Here is a 26,430-nt window from a genome sequence, read left to right as displayed (position 1 = left end):
TTCCCCCATGCCTGACGGCAAAGGTGGGTCTTAAGGATTAGGCAAGTAGCTCAATTTTTTAAACCTGCTATAAAAGTTCAGTTCTAGATAACGATTAAAATGATTAAAACGTTGATGGGTAAAAACATACTATTGAATCATTTCCGATTTTAAAAGTAAGTACCGTGTTTCCCCGAAAGTAAGACAGTGTCTTACTTTCTTTTTATCCCCAAAAGCCCCACTATACTTTCGGGGTATGTCTTATATTGGAAAAAAATTGTCGAATTTTTTGTTTTAACCATAAAATTAACATTTAGACGCAGTGACGTAGGGAGGGGGGGCGGCGCGGAAGTGGGCAGGAGGCGGCGCTCATTAAGATCAGAGGGAGGTGGCAGACGTGGCGACGTATGGAGAGGGGGACGGTGCGGACGTAGGCAGGAAGCGGCGCGCAGCTAGATGAGAGGGAGGCGGCAATACCCCCGTGTTTCCCCGAAAGTAAGACATATGTCTTACTTTCGGGGTATGGCTTATATTAGCCGACCCCCCTGAAACCCCCGATACGTCTTACAATCGGGGGTGTCTTACTATCGGGAAAACAGGGTAAGGATCATATTAAGGTACTAGAGAGGGAAGGACAACAAAAAAACCCCTATTAACTATTCAATAAACAGTGCATAAATTTACTACCCCCACTGTGACACCCCCCGGCACCCCCAGTGGGGGCAGCATCCCATTACTGCCTCTACCATTTCAGACCAATGGTTGTCCAATTTCTTCTTTAAAAACTCCAGCATCCACAACTTCTGGAGCATCCACAACTTCTGGAGAAAGGCTAAAACTGCCAGAAATCCAGATGTGGCTACAGAGCAGTCAGTAGCCAGCAGAGGGCGCTCCATCCCAAAACATTGATAAGTAGAGCAGGAAGTTCCTCTTTAAGCTGCTAAAAACCAGGAGTTTTCAGCCTTGAAATCCTCAGATTTCAATTGAAATTGAAGCGAGTGAGTCAACTTATTTTCCAAAGCACCAGAAGGCAGAACAAGAAGCAATGGATGGAAGCAGGAATTGTATATGCAATGTATGTTTGTGTGTGATTTTTTATGAAAAATTAATAAAGTTTTAATAAAAAATAAATAAAAAGAAATGAAAGGCAAGGAAGAAACAGAATTTTATGAGGTGTGGAATAAGTGGGATAATTGGTTAGAACAGAGAAATAAAGTTGCATAGAACAATTATAACAATATACGTGCTGTAATGAAGCCATGTGTCCAGCCTCCACTTCCACAGCGCCCCCCGAGGAGGAGGGCTGTGTGGACAACTGTCGGTTCAGGAAGATTGCGTGCAGTTGAGCAAAAACATAGCAATTTTGGTCTCTCTGTATCGAATTCCTATAGTGTTCTTGCGGATTTAAATAGTAAGGATGTTGGAGATATTAGCAAGGTCCCTCAGGCAGAGAATGAGGGGATGTTCAAAGGGGAAGTTGTCGTAAATGTCACCAAACCATCAAGTACAGTTAGTAGAAATAAAAAGAGGACACATTTTCTTGTGGGTGATTCGACCGTTAGAGGTGTTGATTTGGGACAGAGCAAGGATGTGGTTAAGGTGCTGAGGTGTCTCCCAGGGGCCACTGCCAGCAGGGACAGGAGGCGGATTACAAACATTGTTAAGACTGTGAGTAAAGGTAATAACGTTGATGTGGTGGTGCATCTTGGCACAAATGATTTGTCCCAGAGAAATGTTAATGTAGTAAAAAGAGATTTTCAATGTCTAAGTGTGGAGCTGGGTAAAATAACTGATTCAGTGACTTTCTCAGAGGTGTTACCGGTTTGTGGCCAAGAGGATAAAACAACGTGTATCAGAGAGTTTAATGTGTGGTTAAGGCAGTGGTGTAAAGCTGAAGGTTTTGGCTATGTAAGTCATGATGTCAGTAGGTGGTCTAATAGGGAGTTGTTTAAGAGGGATGGTTTGCATCCATCATACAGAGGTACCCAGGTGCTCGGTGAGGAATTCAGAACTTTTTTGGACAGGCATTTAAACTAGGTAAAGGGGACAGAGATGTAACTGATGTGGGTGATTTCTGTCCCCGACCAATGAGGATAAAGCAGTTTTTGGAAGCTTATGAAAAGGGAGCTGCAAATAATATAGATGTAGTTGTTGATGATAAGGGGCAAACTAATAACGAAAATAATGTTCTTCGGGTAATGTGCACAAATGCTCGAAGCTTGAGCAACAAGCTCTGTGAATTAATGGCCATAATATCTAGAGATAATTTGGACCTGGTTGCCATAACTGAGACATGGTTTAAGGATTCTAATGAATGGGAAATATCCATACCAGGATATACACTGTATAGGAAGGATAGAATAGAGAGAAGGGGAGGTGGAGTAGCCATTTATATTAAAGAAAGTCTAAAAACAACAGTAATTCAAAATACGTGTCAAGATCTAGAGACTCTCTGGATTTGCATGCAAAATAAAGAAGGTTCTGTCATTAGAATTGGGGTGATCTATAGGCCTCCAGGGCAATCCGAGGAATATGACAACAAGATGGTGGATGAAATTACCCAAATGGCAGTAAAGGGAGATATTGTGGTTATGGGTGATTTCAACATGCCTGATGTTGACTGGAATATCCCCAGTGCCCTTACATGCAAAAGTAAGAATATAGTAGAGGCCTTTACAGGAGCAGCTCTGGCACAGCTGGTTAAGACACCAACTAGAGGGGAGAATATTCTAGATTTAGTTTTTACGAATGGGAATTGGGTTTCAGATGTCAAGGTGGGAGAAAATTTAGGTTGCAGTGACCATCTATGTTTGTGGTTTGATGTAAAATCTCATTGTGAGCAATCCTATAATGCAACCAAAGTATTGGATTTCAGAAAAACAAATTTTAATGCAATGGGAGAATATTTAGATAATGAATTAAAGGGGAGGGATAAAATGGCAGGAGCGAGCATCCAGTGGACTGTATTAAAAAAGGCCATCTTAAAAGCCACTGGACTGTATGTAAGACAAATAACTAAAGGTAAAAGGAAGAAGAAACCGCTATGGTTTAGCAATGATGTAAGGGCTATAGTCAATGAAAAAAAGGCTGCCTATAGGAGGTATAAAGAGTCTGGAAGTATAGCTGATAGGGAGGTATATAAAATGAGACAGAAGGAGGCGAAACAGATAATATATGCTGCTAAAGCCTCAAAAGAGGAAGAAATTGCCAAATCTGTAAAGAAGGGGGATAAAACCTTCTTCAGATATATTAATGATAAGAAGAAGAAAAACTGCGGCATCACGAAGCTTAGTACCGGGAATAATACATGCATTAATGGGAATAAGGAGATCGCTGACCATTTCAATAGCTACTTCTGTTCAGTTTTCTCAAAAGACACCTTACAAAATAATACTATAGAGGGATATAGCATTGCTTCCAGCTGTACGGATTCAGCTCCAGTGATCTTAGAAGCCGATGTCTTAGAAGAACTTGAACGATTAAAGATAAATAAGGCAATGGGTCCAGATGGCATCCACCCCAGAGTTCTTAAAGAACTCAGATCTGTCATTGCTACCCCCCTGACTGATTTGTTTAACCAATCCTTGTTAACAGGAGAAGTTCCTGAGGATTGGAGAATGGCCAGTATTGTGCCTATTCACAAGAAGGGCAGTAGAGAAGAAGCTGGTAACTACAGGCCAGTTAGCTTGACATCAGTTGTAGTTAAAATGATGGAGACTCTACTCAAAAAGAGGATAAATCAGCACCTAAAAAACAATAACTTATTAGACCCAAATCAGCATGGCTTTACTGAAGGCAAATCATGTCAGACTAATCTCATTGATTTCTTTGACTATGTCACAAAGGTGTTGGATGAAGGTGGTGCCGTGGATATTGCCTACCTGGACTTCAGCAAAGCCTTTGATACGGTTCCACATAAAGAGCTGATAGATAAATTAGTGAAGATTGGACTTAATCCCTGGATAGTTCAATGGATTTTCAGCTGGCTGAAGCGTAGACATCAGAGAGTTATTGTTAATGGCGAGTATTCTGAGCAGAGTCAGGTTACAAGCGGTGTGCCACAAGGATCTGTTCTGGGTCCTATTCTTTTTAATATATTTGTGAGTGACATAGGGGAAGGTTTGGTAGGGAAAGTTTGCCTATTTGCCGATGACTCTAAAGTGTGCAATAGGGTTGATATTCCTGGAGGCGTCTGTAATATGGTAAATGATTTAGCTTTACTAGATAAATGGTCTAAGCAATGGAAACTGCAGTTTAATGTTTCCAAATGTAAAATAATGCACTTGGGGAAAAGGAATCCTCAATCTGAGTATTGTATTGGCAGTTCAGTGTTGGCAAATACTTCAAAAGAAAAGGATTTAGGGGTAGTGATTTCTGACAGTCTCAAAATGGGTGAACAGTGCAGTCAGGCGGTAGGGAAAGCAAGTAGGATGCTTGGCTGCATAGCTAGAGGTATAACAAGCAGGAAGAGGGAGATTATGATCCCACTATATAGAATGATGGTGAGACCACATTTGGAATACTGTGTTCAGTTCTGGAGACCTCACCTACAAAAAGATATTGACAAAATTGAACGGGTCCAAAGACGGGCTTCAAGAATGGTGGAAGGTCTTAAGCATAAAACGTATCAGGAAAGACTTAATGAACTCAATCTGTATAGTCTGGAGGACAGAAGGAAAAGGGGGGACATGATCGAAACATTTAAATATATTAAAGGGTTAAATAAGGTCCAGGAGGGAAGTGTTTTTAATAGGAAAGTGAACACAAGAACAAGGGGACACAATCTGAAGTTAGTTGGGGGAAAGATCAAAAGCAACATGAGAAAATATTATTTTACTGAAAGAGTAGTAGATCCTTGGAACAAACTTCCAGCAGTTGTGGTAGATAAATCCACAGTAACTGAATTTAAACATGCCTGGGATAAACATATATCCATCCTAAGATAAAATACAGAAAATAGTATAAGGGCAGACTAGATGGACCATGAGGTCTTTTTCTGCCGTCAGACTTCTATGTTTCTATGTTTCTAATGTTCTATTTGTCCTGATAGTAAAACAATTAATCAGTGGAACAGCTTGCCTCCAGAAGTTGTGAATGCTCCAACACTGGACATTATTAAGAAAATATTGGACAACCATCTGTCTGAAATAGTGTAGGGTTTCCTGCCTAAGGTTGGACCCTACAAGACCTCCAAGGTCCTTTTCAACTCTGTTATTATTATTATTATAAATAAATATAAACAACAGTATGAAACATATGACACAGTAATGTTAAGAATGTTTATTGATATGTAAATTGGAAAAATTTTAAATTTAAAAAAAGAAATGGATGGATGGAAACTAATCAAGGAGTGAAACAACCTGGAATTAAAACTTCCTGACAGTGCGAACAATTAACCAGTGGAACGGCTTGCCACCAGAAGTTGTGGGTGCTCCATCCCTGGAGGTTTTAAAGAAGAGATCGGACGACCATTTGTCTGGAATAGTGTAAGGTCTCATTGAAACATAGAAACATAGAAGTCTGACGGCAGAAAAAGACCTCCTGGTCCATCTAGTCTGCCCTTATACTATGTTCTGTATTTTATCTTAGGATGGGTCTATGTTTATCCCAGGCATGTTCAGATTCAGTTACTGTGGATTTATCAACCACGTCTGCTGGAAGTTTGTTCCAAGGATCTACTACTCTTTCAGTAAAATAATATTTTCTCATGTTGCTTTTGATCTTTCTCCCAACTAACTTCAGATTGTGTCCCCTTGTTCTTGTGTTCACTTTCCTATTAAAAACACTTCCCTCCTGGACCTTATTTAACCCTTTAATATATTTAAATGTTTCGATCATGTCCTCCCTTTTCCTTCTCTCCTCCAGACTATACAGATTGAGTTCATGAAGTCTTTCCTGATACGTTTTATGCTTAAGACCTTCCACCATTCTTGTAGCCCGTCTTTGGACCCGTTCAATTTTGTCAATATCTTTTTGTAGGTGAGGTCTCCAGAACTGAACACAGTATTCCAAATATGGTCTCACCAGCATTCTATATAGCGAAATCATAATCTCCTCTTCCTGCTTGTTATACCTCTAGCTATGCAGCCAAGCATCCTACTTGCTTTTCCTACCGCCTGACTGCACTGTTCACCCATTTTGAGACTGTCAGAAATCACCACCCCTAAATCCTTCTCTTCTGAAGTTTTTGCTAAGACAGAACTGCCAATGCAATACTCAGATTGAGGATTCCTTTTCCCCAAGTGCATTATTTTACATTTGGAAACATTAAACTGCAGTTTCCATTGCTTTGACCATTTATCTAGTAAAGCTAAATCATTTACCATATTACAGACGCCTCCAGGAATATCAACCTGCTTAGGGAGGGGGCTGGACTGGAAGACCTCCACGGTCCCTTCCGGCTCTATTCTGAATATATCATATATAAATCCACTCACCATCAGCCAGAGAGGGGAAGGCAGCCGAAGTAGAACTTGCGAGTTGTCGGAAGTGATGGACTCGACCCCCATGCACCAGAGAACGGAATACAACCAGGGTTCGTTGACGATGTACAAATTGATGCTCAGGTTTGCACTGGCATATTCCCTGTTTGAGGATGGAAGGGAGAGAGAGAAGGAAGGGCCTGTTTTAAGAAGAAGCTGGTGGATTATGAACCTGTAGGGTTAAACTTCAGATTTTTCCACTATCCTTGTTTGTTCATTCCACTTCTTTTCCCGCTACCCCAGGTTTCAGTGTTTTTTATATTTGTGTTTTTTATGATTTTCTAAGTTGCTAGGGAGTTGCTTAACCACGAGCGATAGAAAAGATGATGAGATTCTAGAATGAGTGCGAGAGAAGAGCAACAAAGGTGGTAAGGGGGTAACCTTGAGGTTTGACTACTGCAATGCTCTCTACTTGGGGCTGCCGTCGAAGAGTGTTCGGAGACTGCAAATTGTGCAAAATGCAGCCGTGTGAGCTATTGTGGGGCTCTCAAAATCTGCCCCCATCACTCCGTGAGCTGCATTGGTTGCCGAGTGTTGGTCATGACTTATAAACTGTACATGGCTTAAGACCAGATTACCCATTTTCTGCCTCCTGTATCCCAGCGGCCAGTTAGGTTCTACAGAGTCGGCCTTCTGCAGATCCCGTCGGCCCAGACAATGTCATCTGGCGGGGGCCTAGGGGAAGAGCCTTCTTTGTGGCAGCACCAGCCCTTTGGAACAAACTCCCTCTGGAAACACATACCGCCCCACTCCCTCCTGGTCTTTCGCAAGCTGTTGAAGACCTATCTCTGCTGGAGGGCGTGGGGGTTGTGAGTGGTAAGATTGGCTCGGCCGATACTGTGAGTGCCTGGATTAGATGAATGTGTACGACTGTGTCAGGATAGGATGGGGTTTTTTTTTAAAAGAAATTTGTTAGTTTTGTATGAAAAAAATTAGATTTCTACACATTATATTGTGTATTGCATTTGTTATGTTGTATGCTGCCCTGAGTTGGTTGAGAATGACGGCATAGAAGTCAGATAGATAGATTAGATAGATAGATAGATAGATAGATAGATAGATAGATAGATAGATAGATAGATAGATAGGGATGGATGGATGGATGGATGGAGAGAGAGATAGGTAGGTAGGTAGGTAGGTAGGTAGGTAGATAGACAGACAGGACTGCTCAAAAAATAAAGGGAACACTCAATAACACATCCTAGATCTGAATGAATGAAATATTCTCTTTGAATACTTTGTTCTGTACAAAGTTGAATGTGCACAACAGCAGGTGAAATTGATTGTGAGTCAGTTTTGCTTCCTAAGTGGACAGTTTGATTTCACAGAAGTTTGATTTACTTGGAATTATATTGTATTGTTTTAAATGTTCCCTTTATTTTTTTTGAGTAGGATAGATGATAGATAGATAGATAGATAGATAGATAGATAGATAGATAGATAGATAGATAGATAGATAGATAGGGAGGTTGCAGGCAATCGTATGATCGTAGTGGACGGAGCTAGGTATGTTTTATCCAACTAAGAGAAAGAGTAGGGGTAATACAACAGCATCTTCCAATACTTGAAGATCTGTCCCAAGGCTCTTCCATTTATTCCATTTATTCTCCAAAGCCCCCGACCCCTGGACTAGGTAACCTACTCGGAGAGGGGCGGCGTACAAATCTAATTATTATTAATAATAATAATAATAATAATAATAATAATAATAATAGTAATAATAAATAATAATACTAAGTCCCTTTCAAATCTGTTATTCTGCAATGCAGAACTGCCGTCCTGACTCTGAAAAGTAGGTCGAAGGACCATATCGATCAATTTCCGGTCACAATTCAAAGTGTTGATTATGATCTATAAAGCCCTTCATGGCATCGGACCAGAATATCTCTGGGACCACCTTCTGCCGCACGAATCCCAGCAACCGGTTAGGTCCCACAGAGTTGGCCTTCTCCGGCTCCCGTCGACTAAGCAATATCGTTTGGCGGGACCCAGGAGAAGAGCCTTCTCTGTGGCGGCTCCGACCCTCTGGAACCAGCTCCCCCGGAGATTAGAACTTCCCCCACCCTCCTTGCCTTTTGTAATGTTCTTAAGACCCATCTGTGCCATCAGGCATGGGGGAACTGAGATATTTCCCCCAGGCTTATACAGTTTATACATGGTATGTTTGTGTGTATGTTTGCTTTTAATAATGGGGTTTTTAGTGTTTTTTAAGTTATTACATTTGTTCTTACATTGTCTTTGTTGTTGTTGTGAGCCGCCCCGAGTCTACAGAGAGGGGCGGCATACAAATCTAATAAATAATAATAATAATAATAATAATAATAATAATTTATTTATTTATTTATTTATTTATTTATTTATTTATTTATTTATTTATTTATTTATTTATTTATTTATTTATTTATTTATTATTTGGATTTGTATGCCGCCCCTCTCCGAAGACTCGGGGCGGCTCACAACAAGTGAATAATATCAGCAGCTGAGAACCGAACCTGATATCCTCGCGGTTGACCTTGGTGTATCTCAGGTTGAGCTTCTGGAAACCTCGGTCTCTTAGCCGCTGAGCGTCTGTCTTCTGGCCGCTGGTCTGCTGGAATCCGGGGGCGATTTCTTGAACCAGATGCCTGTCCAGGCTGGGCAGCCACATCACCTGCGAGAGCATCCGGGAGGAAGGAGGGGTTGAGAACCTCAAAGGGGAACCAACTTCGGATGCTTTGGAGAAGTTACAGCTGCACTAACTCACCTGAGTCCAAAACAATTCAAGCGTATGCCAATGCCTTTAACTCAGGTGTCCCCAAAACTTGGCAACTTTAAGACTTGTGGACTTCAACTGCCAGAATTCTCTAGCCAGCAATTTTTTTTCCCATGGCAGTTGGAACTTTATTTGTTTGTCAAATATGTATTGATAGTATACATAGATACTGTATAACAGTTTACATAGATGAGATGGGTACTAATAAGAGGGACCTTTGGTTATGACCTTTAAAGCCCTACATGGCAATGGGCCAGAGTACCTCCGGAACCGCCTGCTACGGCACGAATCCCAGCGACCGATAAGGTCCCACAGAGTTGGCCTTCTCCGGGTCCCGTCAACTAAACAGTGTCATTTGGCGGGCCCCAGGGAAAGAGCCTTCTCTGTGGCGGCCCCGGCCCTCTGGAATCAATTCCCCCCGGAGATTAGAACAGCCCCCACCCTCCTTGTCTTTTGCAAATTACTCAAGACCCACCTATATCGCAAGGCATGGGGGAACTGAAACACCTCCCCCAGGCTCCTATATTTTATATTTTGGTCAGCTTCAGCACATTATTTTAGCCCTTGGTTAGGGCTTTAAAAAAACTTTATTCTGAGAGAGTAACAATGAATGAACTTGCAAAGCCAGTAAGAGCTGGGAACATCATTAGCACCTGGAAAGAAACAGTCTGAACAAGTAGAGCAATGGAAAAACCCTGCAAAGACTTAGGGCTTGGAAAACATTCTTTGCAGAGAGAAACAATGAAAGAGCTTGCAAGCTGTAGGAGCTGGGAACATCGTTAGCACCTGGTTAGTGCTGGAAAGAAACATTTGGAGCAAGTTAGACGAATGGGGGGGGAAAACCTTGCAAACACTTAGGGCTTAGAAAACATTCTTTGCAGAGAGAAACAATGAAAGAGCCTGCAAGGGAAGAGCTGGGAAGATCGTTAGCAGCTAGTTAGGGATGTAAAAAGAAAGCTACAGTCAAAGTATAAGACACACCCAAATTATCAGCCTCTTTTAGGGAGGAATAAGGTGCGTTTTATGCACTGAAAAAACCCGATACGTCTAAGTGATGTCATTAATGCTAAGCGCTATCCACACACGTGCCAATGCAACTCACAGCCTGCTGAGGGATGCCCGAGGCGAGGACGGTTTCCAAGGTGACGTTGACCGAAGTGGTGTAATACGGGTGATCTTCGGGCAAGTCCTGAAGGTTCAAGAGGACGGTGGTGTTGTCCTTCACGGTCTCCAGCATCTCGGCCAGTTTGCAGACCGACTGGTTGGCGGCTTTGACAAAGTCAGATGGGGAAAGGGAGTTGACTGTCCAGAAGGGGTCATTCTGCGGGAAGAATTGTGAATGTTGCGCTTTGAAGAAGGCAGGGTTGCTTCGAGAAATCAGGAGAACAATTGGCGAGGTTGTGCTTGTCCCAAAGGTGCCCCCCCCCCAAAAGACAACTGGACTTTCTTGGGGGTTTTTTTTTCTTTTCTTTGAAAACTTTTCCCTGCTCATCAAGAAGCTTCTTCAGTTGTCTGTAGCTTCTTGGAGGAGTTTTCAAAGGGAAAACAACATCAACAGCAACCCAAAGAAATTCAAAATGCCTTTTTCTCTTTCTTTCTTTCTTAGAAACATAGAAGATTGACGGCAGAAAAAGACCTCATGATCCATCTAGTTTTCCCTTATACTACTTTCTGTATTTTATCTTAGGATGGATATACGTTTATCCCAGGCATGTTTACATTCAGTTCCTGTGGATTTACCAACCACGTCTGCTGGAAGTTTGTTCCAAGGATCTACTACTCTTTCAGTGAAATAATATTTTCTCACGTTGCTTTTGATCTTTCCCCCAACTAACTTCAGATTGTGTCCCCTTGTTCTTGTGTTCACTTTCCAGTATTATATATGGTTTTAGTAAGGCTTTATAAAGTAGTAGTATTGCCTTGCGTGAATTTGATTCTACCGCTGTTAATGCAACCTAGTACAGGCAGTTCTTGACTTACAACAGTTCGCTTAGTGATCTTCGAAGGTACGCCACTGAAAAAAAAATGAGTTACAACCGTTTTTCACACTTATGACCATTTCTGAACTAATAAGGGACTTGTACAAATTACCAGTTTGTTTGGAGACCAGTGCTCTTTGCTATACAAAAAGAGGGCTTGGTTTATTTGAATTTTCGGTATAAAGAACATTGTTTTGAATTTTCAAACGTGTGTGTGTCTGAAATTTGTACCTGGGAGGAGTCTACCAGAGAGCCCGACAGAACACTTAGCAACATAAACTTTGGCTCAATTGTGCTCCTAAGTTGAGGACTTCCTGTATTGTATGGGTGCTGCCTCACACTGTTGGCGGTTTTATTTAATTTGGGCTGTTTGCCACGGACACAACCATCTCAGTTGCGATCCTCCAAACTTTCTCTAACTCCAATACATTTTGAGGAGTACCAACTGGACATAATATTTACTACTTACTTACACACCTTGAGGAACGATTTGCCTGCATTTAGTCTTTCCAAATCAGTCCAGTTGAACATGGAGGAATGCTCGTAAGCTAGTTCGGGAAATACGTCCTCGACGTTGGTCGTTCTCCGCAATGTCTTGTCATGCATAAGGAAAGGCACTCCGTCGTAACTGTGAACAGAAAAACACAAGAATATAATAATTAGCCCGCTGAGTCAGATCCAGAGTTCCTCTCCATTTATTTTATTTATTTATTTATTTTTTCCAATACACAATAATATACAATGAAGGACACCTTCGAGGAAATAGAATTAGAGAAAGAATAGAAGAGAGAGTATAGGATAAAATAATCAATGAGAGAATAGAAGAAAGATATAGGGATAGAAGAGAAGATATAGGGGATATAGGAGAGACAACAGGACAGGGGACGGAAGGCACTCTAGTGCACTTATGCACGCCCCTTACTGACCTCTTAGGAATCTGGAGAGGTCAACCGTGGACAGTCTAAGGGTAAAGTGTTGGGGGTTAGGGGATGACACTACGGAGTCCGGTAATGAGTTCCACACTTCAACAACTCTATTACTAAAGTCGTATTTTTTACAGTCAAGTTTGGAGCGGTTAATATTGAGCTTGAATCTTATGTGATCTTCTGTTGTTGTGGTTGAAGCTGAAGTAGTCGTTGACAGGCAGGACATGGCAGCATATAATCTTGTGGGCAATACTTAGATCATGTTTAAGGCGTCTTAGTTCTAAGTTTTCTAGGCCCAGGATTGTAAGTCTAGTTTCGTAGGGTATTCAGAGTTCTATTCTATTCTACTGCATTTCATTGTACTGGAATTAGAAGATATTTGGCATTGTATTAAAGTGTGTAAAGGAAAAAACAATACAAAATTGTATACCCAAAAATAGGGAAGCCAAATTCACTTAACAACTGGGTTACTAACTGCCATTATTATTATTATTATTATTATTATTATTGTTGTTGTTATTATTATTATTATTTATTAGATTTGTATGCCGCCCCTCTCCATAGACTTGGGGAGGCTCACAACAATAATAAAATGATACATAATAAACAAATCTAATATGGGGCTACCTTTGAAAAGTGTTCGGAAACTTCAGATCGTGCAGAATGCAGCTGCGAGAGCAATCATGGGCTTTTCCAAATATGCCCATGTTACACCAACACTCCGCAGTCTGCATTGGTTGCCGATCACTTTCCGGTCACAATTCAAAGTGTTGGTTATGACCTATAAAGCCCTTCATGGCATCGGACCAGAATATCTCCAAGACCGCCTTCTGCCACACGAATCCCAGCGACCAGTTAGGTCCCACAGAGTTGGCCTTCTCTGGGTCCTGTCAACTAAACAATGTCGTCTGGCGGGACCCAGGGGAAGAGCCTTCTCTGTGGCAGCCCCGGCCCTCTGGAACCAACTCCCCCCAGAGATTAGAATAGCCCCCACCCTTCTTGCCTTTTGTAAGCTCCTTAAAACCCACCTCTGTCGTCAGGCATGGAGGAATTGAGATACTCTTTCTAGGCCTTTACAATTTATGTATGGTATGTTTGTATGTATGATTGGTTTTTAAAATAAGGGTTTTTAGCTGTTTTAGTATTGGATTGTCGCATGTTGTTTTTACCACTGTTGTTAGCCGCCCCGAGTCTACGGAGAGGGGCGGCATACAAATCCAATAAATAAAATAAACAAATAAATAAATAAATAAAATTTAAAAAGTATCCAAAAGCCCATTAATTTAAAACCATTCAACGCAAGCATACCATACATAAAACTATATAAGCCAGGGGGAAATGTCTCAATTCCCCCATGCCTGACGGCAGAGGTGAGTTGATAACTTGATAACTTGTGGACTTCAACTCCCAGAATTCTTCAGCCCTGCTGAAGACCACAGTCCTTCGAGTGGCCACATTTGGAGACCCCAGCCTTAAATCTTGCGCATAAGCACTTGCCTTATCACCACATCCGCCTGCACACCGTAAACCTTCTCCTCCACTGCTTTCTGGAAGGACATGAGAGTGTTTTCAGGTGCTAACTGGAGGGGAAAAGAGAAAGAATAAATTATATTTTGTTTTACTGCTATGCACCAGGAGCTACAGTAGGACAGAGTTCCCAACAGGAAACCTAAAATATGAACATCAGGTTTCCAAACAGGTTTTAAATATGTGTGCCTCGCCAAGGCAGGAACACCAATTCCACAGAAAAGCTAAAGTCAAAATTAATCTCCGAGACTGCCTTCTGCCGCACGAATCCCAGCAACCGATTAGGTCCCACAGAGTTGGCCTTCTCCAGGTCCTGTCGTCTGGCAGGACCCAGGGGAAGAGCCTTCTCTGTGGTGGCCCCGGCCCTCTGGAATCAACTCCCCCCGGAGATTAGGATTGCCCCCACCCTCCTTGCCTTTCGCAAACTCCTTAAAACACATCTCTGTCGTCAGGCATGGGAAAATTGATTCCCCTGGACCGTTCCGTTTTATGCATGGTTTGTATGAGATGTATGATTGCTTTTATATTAAGGGTTTTGAATTCTTTTAACTATTGGATTTGTACTGTTTTTATTGTTGTGAGCTGCCCCGAGTCTTTGGAGAGGGGTGGCATACAAATATTATTATTATTATTATTATTATTATTATTATTATTATTATTATTATTATTCGTAGCAATAGCAGTAGTAGTAGTATGTATATTAAGAACTTAATTCGTTCCGTGACCAGGTTCTTAGGAAGTCACGTTCTTAAGAAGAAGCAATTTTTCCCATAGGAATCAATGTAAAAGCAAATAATGTGTGCAAACCCATTAGGAAAAAAATAAAAGCTCAAAATTTGGGTGGGAGGAGGAGGAGGAAGAAGAGGAGGACAGTCGCTGCCCAGAGCGAAGGGAGCGTTTCTTTTCTCTGGGCGCTGGCAGAGGTTTATTCCCTGTCCAAGTGCCCAGAGAAAGGAAAATGCTCTGTTTGCTCTGGGCTGCCAAAGCCTCCTTAAGCGCCACCGCAAGGCTCCTCTGGCAGCCCAGAAAAGCCCGAGATGGCCGGGATTAAAGGAGGAATGGCAGGAAACTGGCCAGGCCTTTGTGCCGCTCTCAAATTTCCTGGGAAATTTTTCCGGGCTTGGGTTCTTAAGTAGAAAATGGTTCTTAAGAAGAGGCAAAAAAAACTTGAACCCCCTTGGTTCTTATCTAGAAAAGTTCTTAAGTAGGTGTTCTTAAGTAGAGGTACCTCTGTATACCAACCGTAGTAAGAAAAAATAATAATAATTAGGATTTTTTTCATTGCCAAAATGAAACAAAAAACTAAAGGCATCTCCTAAATTTGGAAGGATTACAGTCAATTAAATGCAGGCTGAGCACCGCATTAATTTTCCTTTGCCCTAAGCAGCAAAAGTGGCTTTTTGGTTTTTTTGGATCCATTAAAAGGAAGGGGATTTAATAAATGAAATAAAATGGGAAAAGACTTAAGGGCCCTTTGAAATCTGCAGTGTGCCGTAAAAGCTCCCTGCAAAAGGACAAGATTTGCATCACTTAATTGGAAACCTAACAAAGCAAATGAGTTATAGACTGGGGGGGAGACAGAGGGGGGCTGGTTTCTGAGCCTCCGATCAGCTCCCACACCATCACGGAAGCTCTATTTCAATTTCTCGAAGTGCCCACTATAGGTCGTCCTCGACTTACAACAACTATCTGACAGTCTCAAAATGGGTGAACAGTGCGGTCAGGCGGTAGGGAAAGCAAGTAGGATGCTTGGCTGCATAGCTAGAGGTGTAACAAGTAGGAAGAGGAAGATTGTGATCTCGCTGTATAGAGCGCTGGTGAGACTCCACTTGGAATAATACTGTGTTCAGTTCTGGAGACCTCACCTACAAAAAGAGATGGATAAAATTGAAAGGGTCCAAAGACGGGCGACAAGAATGGTGGAAGGTCTTAAGCATAAAACGTATCAGGAAAGACTTCATGAACTCCATCTGTAGAGTCTGGAGGACAGAAGGAAAAGGGGGCAGAGGATCGAAACACTTAAATATGTGAAAGGGTTAAATAAGGTTCAGGAGGGAAGTGTTTTTAATAGGAAAGTGAGCACAAGAACAAAGGGGCACAATCTGAGGTTAGTTGGGGGAAAGATCAGAAGCAACGTGAGAAAATATTATTTGACTGAAAGAGTCATAGATGCTTGGAACAAACTTCCAGCAGACATGGATGGTAAATCCACAGTAACTGAATTTAAACATGCCTGGGATAAACATAGATCCATCCTAAGATAAAATACAGGAAATAGTATCAGGGCAGACTAGATGGACCAAGAGGTCTTTTTCCAGGGTTCTATGTTTATCTGTTTAGTAACCATTCGAAGTCATCCAGAAAAAGGGACTTATGAAAGTTTTTTCTCCCTGATGACCATTGCAGCATCCCCAGGGGTCATGTGATCAAAATAAGACACACCTGTCCTGTTTACGACATGCCACAGTTAAGTGAATTTACTGCAGGCGTTAAGTCAGTCGCACAGTTATTAAGTGAATCTGGCTTTCCCGTTGACTTTCCGTGGCAGGAGCCCCCAAAAGGTGGGTCACATGACCCCACAACACCTTCTGCCGCACGAATCCCAGCGACTGGTTAGGTCCCACAGAGTTGGCCTTCTCCGGGTCCCGGCGACGAAACAATGTCGTCTGGCTGGACCCAGGGGAAGAGCCTCGTCTGTGGCGGCCCCGGCCCTCTGGAATCAACTCCCCCCCCCAGAGATTAGAAGAGCCCCCCCCCCTCACCTTTCGTAAGTCTCTGAAAACCCACCTCTGTCGTCAGGCATGGGGAAACTGATTCCCCTGTGCCATTTCCACTTTATGAGATGTATGATTGTTTTTATGCTAATGGTTTTAAACTGTTTTTTAAATATTGGATTTGTAATATTTTTTTCTTGTTGTGAGCCACTCCGAATCCTCGGAGAGGGGCGGCATACAAATCTAAATAATAATAATAATAATAATAATAATAATAATAATAATAATAATAATAATAATAATTAATAACAACAACAATAATAATAATAAAATAATAACAACAATAATAATAATTAAAAACTACGCGTCTGAATTTTGATCACGTGAATTTTTATGATTTTTACCAATATTTTTGCTTCCACACAAGCACAGAAGAAAAAATCAGCGAAAATTGCCGAAATCTCGGTCACATGAGCGTCTTCACACGAGATGTCGGTTTCTGCACAAGTGTAGAAGCCAAATCTCATGCGGGGTGCGCGTGCATGCATCGGGATGCGCAGATATGTGCGCATTCCAGAATTTTCTACTGGGACTGCACACCGAACCGCATAACCAGCAGCCCGTTTCGGTCAATATGGGATCGAACATTGGAAACGTAAATTGTAGAAGAAGGAACTTTGTACCACTGATGGTGGACATGTGGCTAAAGCAAAGAAACACTGGAGTGGGATTCACATCTTAATACAGGAGATTCTTAAAGTGGACGTAAAGAAAAATAACCAGATATTTTCCTTTTAGGCTTAATGGACAAAAAGCTTGCAGCCGGGTGGGGGGGATTCTAACTTTGATGCTAAATATGTTGACAGTGCCAAGATTATTTGAGGCACAAACATTGGAAGGCGGCTTTGATTCTCATAATGGACCAATGATTGGAGTTAGCAGAAATGGCCAAATCGACTGCTTTGATTAAAGGGGAAAAAAATACAATTCATTTTGTTTCTACCTTTGGAGACTGGGTACTTGAGGTGGGGGGGGGGGAGATGAAACTTTGGGTTTTGCTGATTTAGAGAGTGTTGTTACAGAAATTGCCAGTACAGCGGTACCTCTACCTAAGAAGGCCTCTACTTACGGACTTTTCTAGATAAGAACAGGGGGTTCAAGATTTGTTTGCCTCTTCTCAAGAACCATTTTCCACTTACAAACCCCAGCCTCCGAAATTGTAACTGGAAAAGGCAGGGAGAAGCCTCCGTGGGAAAGAAGGCCAGAAAGGGCAGGGAGAAGCCTCCGTGGGGCCTCTCTAGGAATCTCCTGGGAGGAAACAGGGCCTCCCCCCTGTGGTTTCCCCAATCACACGCATTATTTGCTTTTACATTGATTCCTATGAGAAAAATTACTTCTTCTTACAAACTTTTCTAATTAATAACCTGGTCACGGAAATAATTAAGTTCATAAGTAGAGGTACCACTGTATATATTATCATGTAGAAGTAAAAAGTTGGCCTTTTGCAGAACAGATGTCCAGACAGAGTCATAGTTTTATATTTTACATCTCCCTATATACAGTAAGCAGATTATCTGGGGGGAAAAGGAGCATCATGAGGTAAACCATCACAGAAAAAACATCATGAGGTAAATTACGGGGCATGCCCAAAGAAAAAGGCGGGGGGAAAAGGGAAACTCCCCTCCACACCCACAGCAACCAATCACGGCACAGATTGCCTCACACCAGACTTCACCAACCAATCAACTACCGTAGTTAATGTGTCCTGGCTCACTGCACAACCGCCCCGCTCCAGCTGTCAAATTTAAATATCCAGCTGTTAAATTTAAATATTTTTTGTTCCCCCCCCCTTTGTATTTGGTATTTTGATAAACTAATAAAAAATATGAAACAATATGTGATTGAATATGGTGTTCAATAATCTGTGCCTAAAATGGCATGTATGTGTGTGTTGTGGTTAGCTCTGGTCCTGCTCCTGCCCCAAGGACTGTGGATGTGGGGGAGACATCCACATGCTGCAGGCCTGTTTTGCCCCCGGTGGAATCTGCTGATGAAGGCTCCTCTGACCAAGAAGACATGAGTGACAGGGAGGAGGAGAGTGGGGCAGACAGCTCAGAAGGAGATCACTCATCTAGCTCCTCCTTGGATTCGGAACAAGAGTTAATGATACAGCCACGCATGCGGAGAGCGATGCATAGGCAGCAACCACTGAGAGATGATTATCAAAGAAAATGAGGCCACCTGTGGTTGGGTGGGGCTGTGGTCATTAGTGAGGCTGCTATAAAGAGCAGCCTGTGGGTTTGGCCATTGTGGAGGATTATCTGATCGTTGTGTTTCGTGCCTGCCTTGCTGACTTCGACCTTTGTGTGCTGATTTTTCCCCGCTTTGAAACTAAACCAGAGCAAAGTGTGTTTCACTTTGTGAAAGAAAAAGGACTGTGAATTGCCTCACAGCTGCAATCTAAGTATCACAGAACTGATGAGGGACTTGTACAAATTACCAGTTTGTTTGGAGACGAGTGCTCTTGGCTATACCAAAAGAGGGCTTCGTTTATTTGCATTTTCGGTATAAAGAACATTGTTTTGAATTTTCAAACGTGTGCGTGTCTGAAATTTGTACCTGTGCATTTTTGGGAGGATTCTACCAGAGAGCCCAACAGAACATGTGTGTATTCGGTGTAGGGCTGCCGTCACTGGCACTAACGGTGCATTCCTGGTGAAGCACACGCAAGCGTCTCGTGAGGTGCGTGAGTCCGGGCGCAAGATTCGCCTTCCTGTACATGCGCAGAAGCCAAATTGCACACGAGGATGCTCTTGTGCATGAGATTTTGGTGATTTCAGCCAATTTCCTTGCGTCTGCGCATGTGCAGAAGCAAAGAAACGGTGAAAATCACCAAAATCTCATGCGGGTGAGCGTTCTCGTACGAGATTTGGCCAAAGCTGAATTTCCTGCCTGGACGCGCATGCCCAGGTGAGATTTTGGTGATAAATTGAATTGAATTGAATTTTGGTGATTTTCACTGCGCCCGCCGATCACACGCGCTGTACAAGCATCCTCGATTTTACTGCCACTTTATAGAGTGGCCTGCACCGACAGCAGCCCAGCCCCCTGTGTGTATTGTGTGTGAACGGAATGAAAAAGAGGCCTACCTACCATGGGGGCTCCGCGGTGTCCAAGGATGGCAGGCTTGGGCCCCAGGTCCTTCCTTTCCATGATGCATGGGGAGGAGAAGGTGAGGGGCACCAGGTACAGTCCAAGGACAACTGCAAAATAGGTCCCAAGCATCAGCAGCTGGGAAGCTGAAGGGAAGAAACAAGGGAGAGGTCAATCGATTTGGAATAGAGGTGGAATCTAGTCTGCCCTTGTACTATTTCCTGTGTTTTATCTTAGGATCGATCTATGTTTATCCCAGGCATGTTTAAATTCAGTGACTGTGGATTTATCTACCACGTCTGCTGGAAGTTTGTTCTAAGGATCTACTACTCTTTCAGTCAAATAATATTTTCTCCCGTGGCTTCTGACCTTTCCCCCAACTAACCTCAGATTCCTCCTCCTTGTTCTTGTGTTCACTTTCCTATTAAAAACACTTCTCTCCTGAAACTTATAACCCTTGAACATATTTAAACCCTTTAACATATTTAAATGTTTTGATCATGTCCCCCCTTTCCCTTCTGTCCTCCAGACTATACAGATTGAGTTCATGAAGTCTTTCCTGATACGTTTTATGCTTAAGACCTTCCACCATTCTTGTAGCCCATCTTTGGACCCGTTCAATTTTGTCAATATCTTTTTGTAAGTGAGGTCTCCAGAACTGAACACAGTATTCCAAATGTGGTCTTACCAGAGCTCTATATAGTGGGATCATAATCTCCCTCTTCCTGCTTGTTATACCTCTAGGTATGCAGCCAAGCATCCTACTTGCTTTCCCTGCCATCTCTTTTTGTAGGTGAGGTCTCCAGAACTGAGCACAGTATTATTCCAAACGTTTATGCTTAAGGACTTCCACTTACTAACTTCCATTTACTAACCTGACAACTGCAGCCCCTCGCTTAGCAATGGTGGCAAGGGAAGTTGTGAAATTGGCCAAAGTGTACTTAACAACCTTATTGTCTTCGGAGAGGGGCGGCATACAAATCCAAATAATAAATAAATAAATAATAAATAATAAATATTGCTTTGCAATGCAAATTTTGGGCTCAACTGTGTTCATATATGAAGGAATGCTTGCAGCTCCCTTCCCTATTTGTTTGCTAAGTTGTAGTTTGATCTCTTTTGGGGTTGCTGTTTTTATAACAATTATTTTTATTTTTATTATTTATTGGATTTGTATGCCGCCCCTCTCCGCAGACTCAATGACCTTTTACTTGCCTTTTCCTGTCCATGGCTAAGCAGACTGAATTATTCCCGTCCTAGTTATCTCATGCTTGGTTCCTGTTACCTAACACCTCTTGACTGTTGAACGTTTCACATTTAACCTGATGTACCAAGAAAGTAAAATCTCTCTAGCTCAGGGTCTGAGATAAAGTGTGGGGTCCTTGGTGCTCTTCGAGCTTGGTGGTTTTCTTGTAGACGTTTCACGACCCAAATAAGATACACCATCAGTGCAGGAAGGAGATGGGGTTTGTGGAGAAAAAGAAGAGGAGGAGGAGGAGGAAGAAAATGAGGTGTCATCGTTCCAATTAGCATCCGAGAAATAAATTAAGGGGCCACAATCTGAGGTTAGTTGGGGGAAAGATCAGAAGCAACGTGAGAAAATATTATTTGACTGAAAGAGGAGTAGATGCCTGGAACAAACGTCCAGCAGACGTGGTTGGTCAATCCACAGTCACTGAATTCAAACACGCCTGGGATAAACATAGATTCATCCTAAGATAAAATACAGGAAATAGCATTAGGGCAGACTAGACTAACCATAATCCTCTATGTTTCTATTTTTCCATGTAAGTCAGAATTCAAGCCTTCTCCCAAGTTCCAAATTTATTGACAAAGCCATGTTGGGTACAAACTGTAGTCAATCCGATACTAACTTTTCCTACAGTTCTCTACCCTGGTGAAGGTTCATCCCTCGTCTCCACATCCACATGGACCACTCCAGTTCTCTCAACATCCAGATCCTCCCCTATACTTCCGGCTGGTGCTGAACAAAGGATGACCTTGAATCTTCTGGAAAGAATTTATTCTGGCTGGTATTATTCCGTCTCATTTAACCACCCCTTCCTAATTCCCACAGTACTCTTCTACTTGTGGCAGGCCAAAGTCTCCAATGCAAAACGATGGCTTCGGCCTGACAGGAGGGAGAATAGGAGGAGGAAAAAGAGGAGGGCTGTGGGGTCGTTGGTGGTCTCTCAGCTTGGCGGTTTTCTTCCAACTAGGATACATCATCAATGTTATAAGGAGATCGGGTTTGTGGGAAAAGGCAGAAGAGGAAGAGGAGGAGGGAGGAGGAGGGAGGAGGAGGAGGAGGAGGAGGAGGAGAAGAAGAAGAAGAAGAGAAAGAGGAGGAAAAGGAGGAGCAGGAGCGGAAGAAGAGAAGAGGAAGAAGAGGAAGAGGAGGAGGAGAGGAAGAAGAGAAGAGGAAGAGGAGAAAGAGGAAGAAGAAGAAAAGAATAGAAACGGAAGAAGAATTAGAGAAGAGGAAGAGGAGGAAGAGGAAGAAGAAAAGTAGAGGAAGAAGAGGAAGAGGAGGAAGAAGGAGGAGGAGGAGGAAAGGAAGAAGAGAAGAGGAAGAAGAGAAGAGGAAGAGGAGAAAGAGGAAGAAGAAGAGGAAGAGGAGGAAGAAGAGGAAGAAGGAGGAGGAGAAGGAAAGGAAGAAGAGAAGAGGAAGAAGAAGAGAAGAGGAAGAGGAGAAAGAGGAAGAAGAAGAGGAAGAGGAGGAAGAAGAGGAAGAAGGAGGAGGAGAAGGAAAGGAAGAAGAGAAGAGGAAGAAGAAGAAGAAGAAGAGAAGAGGAAGAGGAGAAAGAGGAAGAAGAAGAAGAAGAAGAGGAAGAAGGAGGAAGAGAAGGAAAGGAAGAAGAGAAGGGGAAGAGGAGGAAAAAAAAGAGGAGGATGACTATAGGGTCCTTGGTGTTCTCTGAGCTTTGTGGTTTTCTTGCAGACGTTTCATGACCCAGTTAAGTAACATCATCAGTCTAGTAAGGAGTGGGGTTTGCAGAGAGGAAGAGCAGGAGAACCGTGGGTGTTCCTTAATGCTTTCAGGAGTTGCTAGTTTCTTGCAAACATTTCATTACCCAACTAGGTAATTTCATAGTGAGAAGCGCACCTCGCACACTCACCAGCATTGATGATATTACCTAGTCGGGTAACAAAATATCTGCAGAAAACCCGCCAAGCTGAGAGCACAAGGCACCAAGGCCTCCTCCCTTCCACGCTTTGCCATTTCCTCGAAAGCATAGAAATCATTCAGGCTTTAGTTTCACTTCTGCTGTTGTTGCTTTGTCACTCTATCAATCTTTCTCTTGCAACCCGCTAGACTTTCGCAAACATTAGGCTTGCTAATGCCGTTAAAAAGGGGGAGAAAAAATAACTACTCACACATAAAACAATTCATTTCCGCCCCGGTCCTGCCCGGCTAAATCAGAATTACAGGGAATTAGGGTGACAGCAACTAGCCAGGGGCGGCTCAGAGTGCTTACGACAGCGAGACTCAATATGGAGAGGGAAGTGCTAGATCTGCTCGTTTTAATTTGCTGAATGTCGGAAGGGCCTGTCTCTCGCCTCCCTATTCTTGTCTCTACGCATCTTGCGCTTCCGGACTTTATGCAATTTCGGTCTGGCTACGGGGCAAAGATTTTCTAGCATCAAGAAAAACTTTGCAGGTTTTTGGGACTTCTTCGGAGCAAGCGGTCCCACGCATTGGCAAAAAAGGATCCAAACATCAAATACAAGATGGATAAACAAGACCTTTCAGATGACCCTCACTCGGTAAAAGACCTGGGAATACAAATATCCAATGACCTAAGGGCTAAAGTTGCCCACTGCAACAACTTCTGCTCTGGAAATCTCACACTACTTACCAGAGCTTACAAAACTTTCGCCAGACCCATCCTCGAATACAGCTCACCTGTCTGGAACCCATATCGCATCTCAGACATCAACACCCTTGAAAAGATACTTCACCAGAAGAGCCCTTCACTCCTCCACTCGAAACAGAAGACCCTACGAGACTAGACTTTCAATCCTGGGCCCAGAAACCATAGAACTAAGATGCCTTAAACATGATCTAAGTACTGCCCACAAGATCATATGTTGCAATGTCCTGCCTGTCAAAGACTACTTCAGCTTCAACTACAACAACACAAGAGCACACAACAGATTCAAGCCTAATATTAACCGCTCCAAACTTGACTGTAAAAAATATGACTTTAGTAATCGGGTTGTTGAAGCGTGAAACTCCATAGTATCATCCCCTAACCCCCAAAATTTTACCCTTAGACTATCCATGGTTGACCTCTCCACATTCCTAAGAGGTCAGTAAGGGGCGTGCATAAGCGCACTAGAGTGCCTTCCATCCCCTGTCCTATAGTCTCTCCTATATCTCGTATTTCTTCTCTACTATATCCTCTATAACCTTCATTGTGTGTTATCGTGTATTGGACAAAATAAATAAATTAAATAAATAAATAAACATTGCCAAAAAGGCTTCAAGAGTTGTTAACCTCATCCTATGTAGCTTCTGCTCTGGTATTCTCACACTACTAACTAGAGCATACAAAACTTTTGCCAGACCAATCCTTGAATACAGCTCATCTGTCTAGAACCCACACCACATTTCAGAGATAAATACAGTACTTTAGAAAGTGTCCATAAATACTTTATGAGAAGAGCCCTCCACTCGCAACAGAATAATACCCTACGCAACTAGACTTACAATCCTAGGTTTAGAAAGCTTAGAACTACATCACCTTAAACACAATCTAAACCTAGACCATAAAATTATCTGCTACAACATCCTTCCGTCCCCTGTCCTAATGTTTCTCTCCTACTAGTATCATGTATATAAACATTGTTATCTCTGTGTTAAAATGTTTTCAGCTGGAATTTTAAAATTAAGGGAGACTAGGATGGTCCCATTTCGGCCTTATTAGGCCTCATCAGCTAGCCACACTATCTCTTTGTATACTACCAAAATGTACTTGATGAAATAAATAAATAAATAAATAAAATAAAGCTTGCGCGGGGTTTTCTCATCTACCCAAACTACAGCTGGGGGTGTATGGTTGCAGAAGGCCATTCCCCAGGAGGACCTCAAAGCATCATAGGAAGGGAGGAAACTTAATAAGGCAATAAGTAAAGCAATATCCTCTTTGGCTCACTGGCAGCCGAAGGAAAAAAGAAACTGGGAACTTGAAAATCCGCAAATTTTCTTTGTAATGTACAGTAGACACCGGCTTCCGATTGTTCCATTTGGAAAGTTTAAGATTTAATCAGGCGAATATTTCAGTCTGCTTGTCAATCTCAGCCTTTTTTTAAAAAAAAAAATCCTTAACTTACAACCAAATTGAACTCCAAATTTCTGTTGCAATGTGAGAAATTTAGCTAAGTGAGTTTACAGCCCTCTCTAAGCTGTTTACAGAGAGTCAGCCTCTTGCCCCCAACAATCTGGGTCTTCATTTTACCAACTTTGGAAGGAGGGAAGGCTGAGTCAACCTTGAGCCTGGTGAGATTCGATCTGCCAAACTGCTGGCAGCTGGTGATCAGCAGAAGTAGCTTGCAGGACTGGGCTCTACAGGAACAGAGCTGGGAACATCCTTAGCACCTGGAAAGAAACCTTCTGAGCAAGTAGAGCAATGGAAAAAACCCTGCAAAGACTTAGGGCTTGGAAAACATTATTCACAGAGAGTAACAATGAAAGAGCTTGCAAGCTGGTAAGAGCTGGGAACATTGTTAGCACCTGGTTAAGGCTGGAAAGAAACTTACTCAGAGCAAGTTAGAGCAATGAAAAAAACCTGCAAAGACTTAGGGCTTGGAAAACATTTTTTGCAGAGAGAAACAACGAAACAGCTTGCAAGGTAAGAGCTGGGAAGATCGTTAGCAGCTAGTTAAGGGGGGGGAGAAACCCCCTACGTTCATAGTATAAGATGCACCTTTTTCCTCCCTAAAAGAAGCTGATTTGGGTGCGTCTTATACTCTGAATGTAGGGGTTCCCCCCCCCCCCAACCCTAACTAGTTGCTAACAATCTTCCCAGCTCTTACATTTCAGGCTCTTTCGTTGTTACTCTCTGTGAAGAATATTTTCCAAGTCCTAAATCTTTGCAGGGGTTTTTCCATTGCTCTAACTTGTTCTGAATATTTTTTCCAGGTGCTAATGTCTTACTGGCTTGCAAGTTCTTTCATTGTTACTCTCTCTGAATAAAGTTTTTTTAAAGCCCTTAACCAGGGGATAAAATAATGTGCTGAAGTTGACCAGACTAAGGATGCTAGCTAGATGACTATCTGGTAAGCAGATTCTTTTCCCTATTTTCCTCCCCAAAAACTAAGGTGCGTCTTATGCTCCGGTGCATCTTATGCTCTGAAAAATACAGTAAGTGCTGGTGATACCACACTTTCTTGTTATTCCATTTTTCCCAGCAGAATAGGAATGCAGTTTTACTCACTGGCTCTTTCGGCTTTTGCAAATTGCCCGGAGATCAACCAAGACAAAGCCGTGACCGCCACAAGGGCTCCTAGGTGCAGAAAAGGAGCAGTTGCCTAGAGTAAGACAGAAAAAGATTTGCAAACCGTTAGTTAAGATCGCAATTGTGAGCTCCTGAGCAGTTAATAACAAGAGAATCAGAAAAACAGTATAAGATGCATCTTCCTTCTCCCCCCACCCAAAAAAGTGGGTGGAAATGTCCATGCGTCTTCTTCACCAAAAACAGACAGTTTTGGCCTCCAGAAGGCCTGCAGAGTGCTCCTGGGGGCTCAAGGAAGGCAAAAACACCCCTATTTGTTTTGAAAAAATGGGCAAAAAACAGGCTATTTGGGTGTTTTTGCCTTCCGCCAGCCCCCAGGATCACTCTGCAGGCCTCCCAAGCCCTCTGCCCACCTCATTTTCCCAATGAAATAGGCAAAAAGGGCTGCTTTTTGTGGTTA

General features: G+C 42.5%; 1 protein-coding gene across 1 annotated transcript in view; it reads right to left on the bottom strand.

Moving 5' to 3' along the window:
• Positions 1-26,430, bottom strand: part of LOC139166225 (glycerophosphodiester phosphodiesterase domain-containing protein 5-like) — a 126,549-nt gene that overhangs the window by 16,358 nt on the left and 83,761 nt on the right. Inside the window, 7 exon segments of the mRNA XM_070749501.1 lie at positions 6,417-6,564; positions 8,954-9,111; positions 10,316-10,534; positions 11,670-11,820; positions 13,616-13,698; positions 19,513-19,658; positions 25,953-26,046. Of these exon segments, the coding sequence (XP_070605602.1) occupies positions 6,417-6,564; positions 8,954-9,111; positions 10,316-10,534; positions 11,670-11,820; positions 13,616-13,698; positions 19,513-19,658; positions 25,953-26,046 (999 nt within the window).

The sequence above is a fragment of the Erythrolamprus reginae genome, chromosome 4, assembly GCF_031021105.1.
Source record: "Erythrolamprus reginae isolate rEryReg1 chromosome 4, rEryReg1.hap1, whole genome shotgun sequence".
In the NCBI taxonomy this organism is placed as follows: Eukaryota; Metazoa; Chordata; class Lepidosauria; order Squamata; family Dipsadidae; genus Erythrolamprus; species Erythrolamprus reginae.
This window is presented reverse-complemented; position numbering and strand designations above follow the sequence as displayed.